This window comes from Schistocerca piceifrons, chromosome 1 (genome assembly GCF_021461385.2).
Source record: "Schistocerca piceifrons isolate TAMUIC-IGC-003096 chromosome 1, iqSchPice1.1, whole genome shotgun sequence".
NCBI classification, from domain to species: domain Eukaryota; kingdom Metazoa; phylum Arthropoda; class Insecta; order Orthoptera; family Acrididae; genus Schistocerca; species Schistocerca piceifrons.
Genome location: NC_060138.1, coordinates 630874849 through 630888090, shown reverse-complemented (window position 1 = coordinate 630888090; position 13242 = coordinate 630874849). Strand labels below are relative to the sequence as shown.

At 40.1% G+C, this 13242-nt stretch overlaps 1 protein-coding gene across 1 annotated transcript in view; it reads right to left on the bottom strand.

Annotated features, from left to right (window-relative positions):
* Positions 1-13242, bottom strand: part of LOC124804798 (5'-3' exoribonuclease 2 homolog) — a 431320-nt gene that overhangs the window by 208479 nt on the left and 209599 nt on the right. Inside the window, exon 18 of the mRNA XM_047265135.1 lies at positions 13041-13153. Coding sequence (XP_047121091.1) covers positions 13041-13153 — 113 coding nt within the window. The remainder of the gene's footprint in view (positions 1-13040; positions 13154-13242) is intronic.

Here is a 13242-nt window from a genome sequence, read left to right as displayed (position 1 = left end):
ACACCATGTAATAAATACAGCAACACTTACGTAAGAACTGAAGGATTCGGCAAATTCTGTGACTGTAAAAACAGTTCCAAGGTTTGACCTTTGTAACAGGAAGCGTGGCGATACGTTATATCTTCCGTAACATATTTCGGTTTTAGATTTTATTTCCGATATGTGTCGGAAATGAAATCTAACATCTATTCTGTCGTGTATTTCTGTTTTTAGATCTCATATCTGATAAGTATCTGTAACAAAACCTTACAGTCTTAATACGGACTTTTACTCATAAAATATACCTTTTGCTGTGTCACATGAAACCGTTATCGATGCGTTAGAAAATGAAATACGTGCTTCATTTCTTGTATATTTGTTGAACTCTTTGCACGACGTGTATCACAAAAATCTGCAGTCTTTAAACTTTTCCAGAAACTCTTGTCATCAGAGTTTCTTAGCAAAGTTTGGTCATATTTGAACAATGATTATTTCCATGATAGTGACGTAAGCCGCTCTTTGGTCGGCGGGTTGGCACAACAGCGCTACACACGGGGGACGGATCGAAATTTTCATTTTCACTATCTTAGGGTCTACCATTTTGATTTGTTTCCTACTGCTGACTTCTCTACTACTATGTCTCCAAATGAAGTGCAGCAACATCTTCCACAAGATTTCACTTACATTTCTTCTCTTTGGTTATGAACTTCTTGTCATGAATTAGAATGACCTATAGCTACACGGAAGAAAACAAAACAGTAGCTCACAAGCAGGCGTCAGCGTTGTTTGTTTTGATTGTCGTTTCAAAACCAGAGGTTTGTTTGTCGCTTGTACTTCCAGGTCAGATTTTTTAAATCACACTGTCTCAGGAGCAGTTGAGAAACATGCAAGTTCTTGATTTTTTTGGAATTTTAAAATCACGAATTGTATACGTCGAACCACAAAAATCGCAGTGCCACTGCGGATGCAAGACAATGCATCCAGCAAAACTTCAGCATGGATCGTACCCATCGTACCGTACCGAAATTTAAAAAAGAAGGAAGTGTATTCAAATCGCCTTTTATTTCGAGTTCAATCATTTGAAGAAGTAGCTCACAATCTGTTTCTGACATTACGACAAATGTTATTAAACTGTCCTGGGGGTTTATGCATAAAATGGACTAATAACTCATGTCCGCCATAACCTGCAACAATAATCACAAACAAAATCACAAGTCGTGTTCATGAAATTTCAATAATGGTAACTGAAATGTTACAGTCCACCATCTTTTTTTACTTGTTTTCCTTTTGTTGTTTTGCAATGACAAAAAAAAAAACCTCACGTTCAAGACCACAAATGCACCGGCCGCGATCTGTGCGTCAGACACGTTTACGCTGGCATTATATGAATTCAACTGAATGTTGGCTCGAATGTGTGGGTACTGCCCCAAATGTTGGCGAATGTTGTTTCTAACGTTGGCACCAACGTGTGGACGAAGGGTTAAGAACTGTCGAGTTGCACACGAATACGGACGAGAAAATTCTCGTGCCATACTGGTGAGTGCAATGCACTTAAACAGCTTTTTAGCGAGCGAGGTGGCACAGTGGTTAGCACACTGGATTCGCATGACCATCTGGTCATCCAGATTCTGGTTTTCTGTGATTTCCTTATAAAGGGCACAGCCGATTTCCTTCCTGAAACTTCCCTAATCCGAGCTTGCGCACCATCTATAACGACGCTGTCGACGGGACCTCATGCACTGGTCTTCCTTCCTTCAACAGCTTTGTAGCGCCATCTTGAAACATTTCTTATATTGCGCCGACTGAGAAAACGCAATCGCCTTAACAGCTGTGGCGACGGAAACTGGACCACAGGCGTGATGCAAAACTCCTTAGTTGCTTTACTAGTTAATTACACAGAGAGAGCAAATTTAAATACTGCCTTTGTTTAAATTCGCGCTAAATTTCGAATCATATTAAGTGTAACAGGTAGGTCTCTGCGCGCCCAATCATCTATGAACAGTAGATCAATAAATTGTAGTGTAACAATCCTAAAAGAATCATTCACATTATCAAGTCTCCAACAGCAGCACTGTGCGGTGAAATGACTGAAGAAGAAAAAATTAAATCAGCTGGATCGAGAGAGAGAGAGAGAGAGAGAGAGAGAGAGAGAGAGAGAGAGAGAATGAATTCGGTTCCTCAGCAAAATTTCTGGAAAGCGTAGCAGATATATGGAAAAAAGTGGAAACTCCAGCACTATTTTTCGGCATTGTTCCGATTGTTCTGTAGGAAAAACAAGGCGAAGCCGCCGTCAACCTGCAGAGTTTTTTGAATGCCGCAACGCGTTCTTCATTAGGCATGATCGTTGCGCCTTCCTACGGCCATTAACGGACTTACCCCAGCCAGTTATACGGAGACCTACAGTTCAACGTGGACCCTGAAGCAAGATGCAAACTGGCTATTTTCATATTAACGAAGCACTGCAATAACTTAAAAGAAAGAATTTTGTGACCGACTGCTTTCAGTATTGTTTTATTAGTTTCTTTTATTAGACAACAATATAGTATCACGAAGATACTCAGGGAACGTCATATTGCAGGCTCAGTTACAGGCTGGGAAAGAAAACAGGTGGCCACGTTTTTTAAAAGAAAGGTTCCAGCATTCGCCTTAAGCAGAAGGGAAACAGCGCAAAGGCTAAACTCCCACCGTATGAACTCCACTCTCATCGTTTGCGACTGATCGACCATGCTCGGCGACAAGGAGGAGGTTATGGAGCGAACAGTCAGGCGTTTCCTGTTCCCTTATTCCATTCGCAAATGTAGTCGCCTGCGTAGTTCCTTTGCACTAAACAGTATAATGTATCTGTTGACCCTATCCACATGAAACCCCGTCTCCCACCTCGCTACCAGAGAAACAAGTATGGCGTGGGAGACAACAGAAATACTGTACATTAAAAAGCACAGGAAGGGAGCGGGGGTGGGGTGGGGGAGAGAGGGAGGGAGAGAGAGAGAGAGAGAGAGAGAGAGAGAGAGAGAGAGAGATTAGTCTCCTGGGCGACTTCGACGAAGACGCGAAACGGACGGTGACTGTAGCAGAAACAAATACAGGCAATCTAGGAGCAGCCAGATTGCCTCGTTTGGCACCTATTGTTCGGCGCTACAAAGGCAGACGGAGGCGTGGGCGGTGATCTCTCCGGGGCCGCATCCGCTGAGCTCTCCGTCGTCGCACCGTATGGATATGCGACATTGCTACCGAAGTTAACGCTACAACGTCCACGTTCCATAAAATCCGCACACAACACGATCTAAAAAAACTGGTGGCTGCAGTTTGGCGTGATTTTATAGGTGTGTTTGGCGAGGCAGTACGACCCTATACCATCGACTTGTTTTGTCTACACATTCGCACAGGAAACCTACGACTCGCCACTGGTCACGAATTGTGTTCTACAGTGCATCTCCTACCGCAATGTAAAGAAGAAGAAGAAAGTCCAAATAAGCAGTCATCCGTTTTGTGATCCTCTGAAAGGAATTTTGAAACTCAACGAGAACGCAACTTGCAGCACCCTAATTAAATATTTATTCACAATCTCATGCAAAGCACCGAGAAACCTGGAGAATCAAGAAGCGCTAGTTTTCAGGATTTTACCTCAACTTTCTGGACCATTTCATTGTTGAAGGATGGGTTTAATGTTCCGTCGACATCGAATTCATTAGAGCCAGAGCATAAGGTCTGCTTGTGTCAAGGATGAGGAAGGAAATCGGCTGTGGCCTTCGAAAGTAACTATCCTGGCATTTGCCAGGAGCGATTGAGGGAAATGAGGGAAAACCTGAATCTGGATAGCCAGATCGTCGTCCTCGCGAAAGCACTGCGCCACCTCGCGCGGTGAGTTCGTCGTTGACTGCAGACGGACGTTCACTGATACCTTCATGAAAATTCGTCCTTCACCTCTTAAGTGAAAGACACCACTGACGCAAATGCCTTCACTCATCACATTCTGTTTGCGAACAGTACAAGTTTCGAACTGAATGTCGACTGCTTTGAGATTTTTTGCCGCAAAAACAGTATTAAACAGTGGATTTCACATCCACTTCGAAAGAGCTAAAGTAGACAATGAGAAGCAATATGGCGCGCTCGCTATCACAGTCTACTGCTGAATCAGTCAGTTACTTTCCACACAGTCCTCATAGTACCTAACTTCGAGATAACTTGGTACACTTGCTGCAATTTTCCTCCTCCAGATGTTCACTAATTTTCTCCTTTCCACTTAGGAGAAGCTACGAAACAAGTTGTAGGCCAGCGACAGACAGCTTAAAGTGACTGATGCTTCAACTAACCTACTAGTATCCTTACTGGACAGGTTTCCAGCTTCTACAGCTTCCTATAGCAGAGGCAGACTAGACAGATGTGCTCAAAACCAGACAAATCTTCGCATCTACCTCTACATCCTTATTCTGCAAACCACTGTGAACCACATGGCAGACGGTATTTCCCACTTCTCGCAGTTCCATTGACTTATAGAGTATGAAAGAATGATAGTTTAAATGCCTCCATGCCTACTGTAATTAGTTTAATCTTGTCTTCAGGAACTGTGTGCGAGTAATACATAGGAGGTTTTACTGTGTTTCTAGATTCATCATTTAAAACAAATTTTTGAAACATAGTAAAGCAGGTTTTCTCTCAATATAGTTTGTGTCTATCTTCAAGTGTCCCATGGGCCAAACAAAGCCATAACCATTCATGCTGGCCTTCCTATTTATACTGAATGTGCCCTGTTAGTCCTATTTGGTATGGGTCCTACAGACTTGAGCAACATTCTAGGATAGTGCGCATGAGCATCTTGTAAGCAATCTCTTTTGTAAACGAATTGCATTTTCCTAGTATTCTATCAATGAACTGAGGTTTACCACCTGTTTTATTTACATCTGAGGATATCTATCATTCAATTTAACATTCCCACAAATGATTACACCCCAGTAAGTGTATGAGTTGACTGTTTCCAAATGTGACTTCTTGATATTGTAGTGATAGGATACTACTTTTTTTCATTTTATGGAGTGTACAATTTTACATTTCTGGACTTTCAGGGGTAATTGGCAATCTTTGCACCATTCTGAAATCTTATCAAGACCTAACTTATCATTTGTACATCTTTTTTCAGACAGTATTTCACTACAGATAACCGGATCACCGGCTAGAAGTCTGTTACTATTAATGTTGTCTGCAAAGTCATTAATATACAATATGAACAACAAGGGTCCCACCACACTTCACTGGGGTACATCTGAAGTTACTGCCACATCCGCCAATGACTCTGCATCCGAGATAGCATGCTGCATCCTCCCTACCACAAAATCCTCAATTCAGTCACTTTAAAGTGAGTTAAAACACGAATAAGTGCCCTCACTAACTGTATTTGGAAATTATTCTTGTTTCACAGTTGTTATATTTAACTGATTCACAAACAGTCTTGCAAGAAAGACACCCTTTCAAAGAGGAAAGTCAATACAGCAACTCTCCCACAGCTATGACCAAAAGAACAGCAATTTGGTATTCAGAGGACGATTGAAAATTATACTCACTGCACCTAACAGTATTCCCAACATGTATCAGTAATTACTTTTAAGATCCTGCAAGGGAGTCTTCATACCAGGCAGAAAAGTTTCTGAATACAAATCAGTACCAATTCAGAAAGCACTGTTTGTGCGAAACTCAACTTGCTGTTTCTCAAAGTATCCTGCAACCCACAGATTAAGTGCAACAACAAGATTCAATATTCCTGTATTTACGGAAAGCATTTGGCATGGTGCTCCGCTGCAGACATTTAATGATACTACAAGCATACAAATTAGGTTCTCAGATGTGTGAGTAGCTAAAGACTTCCGAGAACAGAACCCAAGATGTCCTCGACAGTGAGTGTTCATCAGAGACAAGGGTAATGTCAGGAATGATACAGGGAAGTGTGATAGGACCACTATTGTTCTCTATCCACATAAATGATCTGACAAATAGGGTGAACAGCCATCTGCGACTATTTGCTGCTGACACTGTAGTATGTGGGAAAAGTCATCGTTGAATGACTGTAGAATGATACAGGATGGCTTAGACAAAATTTCAATTTGGGGTGATGATTGCAGCTTGCTCTTAAAAAAAAAAATTAAGTTAATGCATGTTGTTGTTGTTGTTGTTGTGGTCTTCAGTCCTGAGACTGGTTTGATGCAGCTCTCCATGCTACTCTATCCTGTGCAAGCTTCTTCATCTCCCAGTACCTACTGCAACCTACATCCTTCTGAATCTGCTTAGTGTATTCATCTCTTGGTCTCCCCCTACGATTTTTACCCTCCACGCTGCCCTCCAATACTAAATTGGTGATCCCTTGATGCCTCAGAACATGTCCTACCAACCGATCCCTTCTTCTGGTCAAGTTGTGCCACAAACTTCTCTTCTCCCCAATCCTATTCAATACTTCCTCATTAGTTATGTGATCTACCCATCTAATCTTCAGCATTCTTCTGTAGCACCACATTTCGAAAGCTTCTATTCTCTTCTTTTCCAAACTATTTATCGTCCATGTTTCACTTCCATACATGGCTACACTCCATACGAATACTTTCAGAAATGACTTCCTGACACTTAAATCAATACTGGATGTTAACAAATTTCTCTTCTTCAGAAACGCTTTCCTTGCCATTGCCAGCCTACATTTTATATCCTCTCTACTTCGACCATCATCAGTTATTTTGCTCCCCAAATAGCAAAACTCCTTTACTACTTTAAGTGCCTCATTTCCTAATCTAATTCCCTCTGCATCACCCGACTTAATTAGACTACATTCCATTATCCTCGTTTTGCTTTTGTTGATGTTCATCTTATATCCTCCTTTCAAGACACTGTCCATTCCATTCAACTGCTCTTCCAAGTCCTTTGCTGTCTCTGACAGAATTACAATGTCATCGGCGAACCTCAAAGTTTTTATTTCTTCTCCATGAATTTTAATACCTACTCCGAATTTTTCTTTTGTTTCCTTTACTGCTTGCTCAATATACAGATTGAACAACATCGGGGACAGGCTACAACCCTGTCTTACTCCCTTCCCAACCACTGCTTCCCTTTCATGTCCCTCGACTCTTATAACTGCCATCTGGTTTCTGTACAAATTGTAAATAGCCTTTCGCTCCCTGTATTTTACCCCTGCCACCTTTAGAATTTGAAAGAGAGTATTCCAGTCAACATTGTCAAAAGCTTTCTCTAAGTCTACAAATGCTAGAAACGTAGGTTTGCCTTTCCTTAATCTTTCTTCTAAGATAAGTCGTAAGGTCAGTATTGCCTCACGTGTTCCAGTGTTTCTACGGAATCCAAACTGATCTTCCCCGAGGTTGGCTTCTACTAGTTTTTCCATTCGTCTGTAAAGAATTCGTGTTAGTATTTTGCAGCTGTGACTTATTAAGCTGATAGTTCGGTAATTTTCACATCTGCATATGAGTAGGAAAAACAATCCTCTAATGCTCGAATACAGTACTCGTAGTGTGCTGTTCGACACATTCATGTCAATTACATACCTAGACATAACACTGCAAAGAGACATGAAATGGAATGAGCACGTAAGGACAGTAGTAGGGAAGGCAATGGTCGACTTTGGTTTATAGGGATAGTTTAAGGCAAGTGTAGCTCATATACAAAGAAAGTAACTTACAGAACACTTGTGTGACCCATTCTTGAGTACTGTTCAACTGTCTGGACTCCAACAGGTTGGATTAAAGGAATAGATTGAAGCAATTCAGAAGTGTGTTGCTGGACTTGGTACTGGTAGGTTCAATCAACACTGAAGTATTACGGAGATGCTTCGTGAACTCAAATGGGAATCCCTGGAGGGAAGACGGATTTCTTTTCATGAACAGCTGTTGAGAAATTACTGATACTTGTTCCATGGGCACAAGGCTGTAGTCTAAGGTATAGTTCTTCGCTCAACATTTCGTCTTCCAGTACTGGAGATGTCACAAGAGGTTTTAACGACTCAAAACAGTTACAGTTCAGCAAGCTGTACTGTTTACGTGTATCCGTGCAACAGTCTGTTAAGTTTGTGACATCACCAGACTGCTGCCTACGATCGCAGAGTTGCGCTGACATATGTTACGGACGTTGTAGTGGGGAAGAGTTGGAACTATTTGTTTCATTTAGCACTACGCCACACAACTTGTGTGTTCCAATCCTTCTCCTTTTCTGTTAAAGTTGTTTTTGTGCTTTTGAAGTTCTACGGCCTCTCTGTAAATCCTAGCACAGCATTGATTATATCTTGCTAACACCATAGTGCCACAGAAATGAATTTGGTGGTTCCCTGTCCCCAGAGCAAGATCTGCTATTGCTGATTTATCTGTCTTGCCCAGGCAACAACTGTTTGTTTCCTTAAGGTGGGTGTTAATGCTTCTTTTCGTAGCTTCTATGTACACTTGACCACAAGTAGAAGAGATTATATATATTCCTGCTGCGGCAAGTGGTGGCGCTATGTCCTTTGTAGTGTTCAAACACAGTAGAAGCCCGATATAACGTGGTTGTCGAGTGACACGCTTTACTCCCATGTCGCAGTGCATCCACAATAAGCCATGTAATGACAAGCAACACATGGAAAGTTAGGAACAACACATAATGCAGTACTATAGTATTTTAATTTAAATAACATTAGAAGTACAATATTTCAGAAATTTATGGCATAGGGTACAGCAATTCAACAAACTTTACTCAAATGTTGACCAAACAAAAACACGAATTTCAAAACGTTACGTAAAGTACACTTTGAAATACAATATCATATTTTACAATACATCCTGCAGAGTACAATACATCATCATTCTGCTCCTTTAAAGAAGACGGTTAGGTTTCTTTGGGAAATCATTTCGCGCAGTTTCTTTGGTGCGTATTGTTTTCGACTCATCAGGTGAAACAACTCAATTTGGTTTGGTTCACTTTGTCACTCCATCTACATAATCACTTTATTTATATTGTCCATCAATTGTTCCAATACTTTCATTTTGAACAGCATCAATTACGTCATTGTTGTCTATGAACTCTGAAATTGGTCCTTAGTTGTTGTCGACGACTGCCCAACGATTAAAGTGATCAAGACCAATATTGCACTGTAAACCATCACATGCAGACTGTTGTCCTTTGCTGTTGAAATCTATGTCACTAAAGAATTTATCTGTTGCATTTTCTTCTATGGAACACTTGTTCCAGCAATCCCTAACAGTGATCAAACCGATGCTTTGCCATGTCAGACAAACTGAATACGCAACACCCTTAAGATTTACAGATTTCAGGAACATTTCCATTTCCTCATTTGAATTTACAACTGAAGTGAGCAGTTCACAGCAATAACCAGCCTTAAATGCTCGTACAATACCCTGCTCCAACAGCTGAATTAATGCCATCATGATTTTTTGGCAAAAACAAAGTTTTTATTCTTTTATCTTCTCACTGCAACACATTAGTAAATGCATGAGCTGGACAGTGATCAAGGACTGTTAGAGCTTCCTATCTCAGCTTAAGTGACCTACTGTGTTTCGTCACTGATGGAACACACTCTTCTTGAAACCAACTGATGAAAATGTCAGACGTCATCAAAGCATTCTCTGAATGCCTGTAAGTGAATTGTAATGATGATATGTTTATAGGCTTCCCAATTTATTTGTGGTAAAGAGAAGAGTTATTCCATCTTCATTCATTTTCAAACGCATCTTATTTTCTGATTTTTTTTCCTTCTTCCCCCCCCCCCCCCCCACCCCCACCCCCACCCCAGAGTACTGGTTGGAAGCATTCGATACTAAAGTGTTGTTTCATCACAATTATACATTTGATGCTCATTTAAATTTTCATCTAGCATTATTTTGTGCAGAATTTCAGGAGACTGTGAAGCAGATTCACTGTTGCAAGCCCTTGCTTCTTCTTCTATGGTCATTTTGCAAATTCCATGGTGACAGTTCCATCTCAAAAACCATCCACTGAAAGCTATAAAATCTTTGTTGTCATGTAAGTCAAAGTGACATTTTTAGCTTGGGTTAATAATTGGCCCAGAAAGTGACATATTTTCGCTTCTCTTTATTAACCTATAAAGGCATTTGCCGAGTTCACCTCTTTTCCTAGTTTAGTGCTTTTTCTGTCCATTCCCACACAACGTTCAAATGTGCTTATAAAACTTCTGAGTTCATTCCACTCATCCCCAAATCGTTCCCTAATGTGCACCACAGTCACCTGATAACATTCCTTTAGCTTCACCATTTTTCGCATGCTCAATAATATTTATTTATCATTCAGAGAACATGCTTTCTATTTCTGTGATGTCGTAATAAGCACACACAAATTTGGACAGAGAATGAATAATTTATGATCCATATGATCATTGTGTTCATTTCTCTTACTGCCAAACACTGTTGCACAGTCACTTTGTTGACTGCGTTACAATGTTAACCGTGAGACTGCATCAAAGCTTATGTCCAGCGACAATCCTGATATGTCGATAAGACAAACTACATGGTGAGTTTAATTATGTTCATCTATTTTGCTTAGTGTTCAGAGAGCATGGAGAGTGTAGCAGTAAATTATACTGCAGAATGGCTACATGCAGACTGTAATTAATATTTGTTATAACCAACTTCACTTAAATACACACATCAAGAAAAGTTATGCATCACCTCAGTTACGAGAGTTCCAGAACCTGTACAGAAAATTGGAATAGAGATCAAGATAATCATCATTTCCGCCCTTTATATTGCTCATGAAAACCACACATTGCATGTTGTGCCACCATACAGCGAGACCTTCAGAGATGGTGGGCAAGACTGCTGTACACACCAGTACCTCTAATACCCTGTAGCATGTCCTCTTGCATTGATGCATGCCTGCATTCGTCATGGCATACTATCCACAAGTTCATCAAGGCACTGTTGGTCCAGACTGTCCCACTCCTCAACGGCAATTTGGTGCAGGTCCCTCAGAGTGGTTGGCTGGTCCTACACTACAGTGTGTCTCAAGTGTTACTAGTCAGTTACCATCATAGAGCCAGCTTCTGAGTACTGTTGTCACGCTGACGAGTGGTATAGGCTTTTACTGTGCAGTGGACATACCGTTCTCAGAAGTATTAAACTGTACTATTGTATGTTACTGTCCTCTCTTCAAGGTATTCATTGTTATTGAATCTGAACAGTGTACCTACTCACAGTGAGGTGGACTATGGTGATTGGTTGTACTTAAAACAAACAAGATTCTTTTACGTTAAAACTATCCAGAAGTTCTATGTTGTTTTCTTCTGGAAGAGTGTGCACCTGTCCGTAATGAGGTTGCAAATGTGATATATTGTTTTGATCACGATGCGTGTGTGAAAGGCGTTTTTCAAATAGGAAAGTGAATAAGTCACAATTACATGACAAACTGAGTGCCAAAAATCTGCGAAATTGTATGTGTCTGTCCATTTGGTGACAGGTTGTGTGAGATATAAATTTTTATTATAATAAATAAAAATAAAATAATAATAATGATGAATAATTTTTCTATCTATGATCTGCGTTTTTTAGAAATATGAAACCAAGCCACATGCAAAATGTTTTTGTACCTTGTGTGACTAAACTGCCACACACACACACACACACTCTCCTCTACCCTTTCCCCTCTTTTTGCTCAGACAGCACAGTGCAGTAGCAGGGAAAATGTGCACTTGGGCAACATACATCCGTATGCATGCAAGACCTCTGCACAAGTACAGAACCCCTGGTTTAGACGTAGTTCTATGCTCACAAGGAAAAGTTTTGAGGCTTCTTCAGTCACACAATTGCAGTTTTCACGGCGAAACTACATATTTTATGTGAGAAAGTCATTATTATTTCTCCACAGAAATCCACTTTAAAAATAGTCGATGAATGGCATGTTAGCAGTAGCTGTTTCAATCTACACATACACAAATATTTACAAGCAGATAAAAAAACTTACAAGAAATACATATCTATATTAAGAACTTGCAATATCATATGGCACAACACACAAGAAACAAAGGAGATGTGCAAGCTTATTTATTTGACATAACTATATCTCACAACGCTCTCATGTTATTTAGAAACTGCCAATATTTTCTACCACATCTAGTTGAGTTTTGTCACAATATACTGCAATTTTTCTCACTCTTTCAAGTTCAACACTTTTTTCCATTTAACTATTCTATCACTTGTAATATTGTGGCTTCTAATAATATTATCTTGCGCTAGGCAGCAAATCTAAATCAATCAATTGCCTTCAGTGCCTGTTTGTATACACAGAAAACTAAATTTCAGCTATTAAAGTTATGTTGTACTCTTAATTAGGATGCTTTCTACTGTCTCTATAAGCGATCCACATTTTACTGTGCTCTGTCCATTCACCTGCAATTTTAATTATGTTTTTAGAATAATTTTTTTCCTGGTTTTTCTGTCAAAAGAATCATATACAGGGTGTTGAACAAAGTCTGCAGTACCTTCAGGTGTGGTGCCAAAACAAGAAAAAAAGTCCAGTAAAAATGCATATCACAAGAACGAGTCTTCGATACTGTGGAACACACAGCACTTCTACTGCAAGCTCTTTCCTTCCATTTTTTGAGAGGTGGTAGGTCGGACCAAACATGAAAAACTGTCCACTAAACATGGGCTTCAAAATGCATACCTACAGAGCTATGAACACTTCTCCATCTTTGCTACTGTGAAAGACATCTCTTCTACTGAACAAGTGCTCATAGTTCTTAAGTCATGGATATGTTAACTGGACATTTTTTTCTGGAATTTTGATCCATACTACCACCTCTAAAAATGTGGACTACTTTTCTTTAACACCCAATATATCCATAAAATCGAATTTTGCTGTTTTCAACTGATTCAAGTTGTTATTAGATCTGGCACAGAAGCACTTTAATGAGGGTTTCCTTTCAGTGGTCTCAAACTCTAAGATACTCATGTTCATATATTACTGCTGCTGGCCAAATTTGCTGCTGTCTTTCAGCAGACAGAGATAGATAGAGAGGGGGAGGGGGGTCCATACTAAGAAAATTATGCATTTGCTGTCAAAATACTTACCACCACCTTCAGACCCCTGGTTTTGGAAGGTATTAGAAAGCCGTAATATTCCACCAGCAACAAACTGGTTGTACAGTCCTGTTGCCTGTTGTGGGGAATTTTGATTGTAATGCCTGTGTGAAGAGAAATCACATTTGATTTGCTGGAATGAAGGAGTATCTCTCAGAACTACACGGTAACAAAATATCAATACTAATTTAAG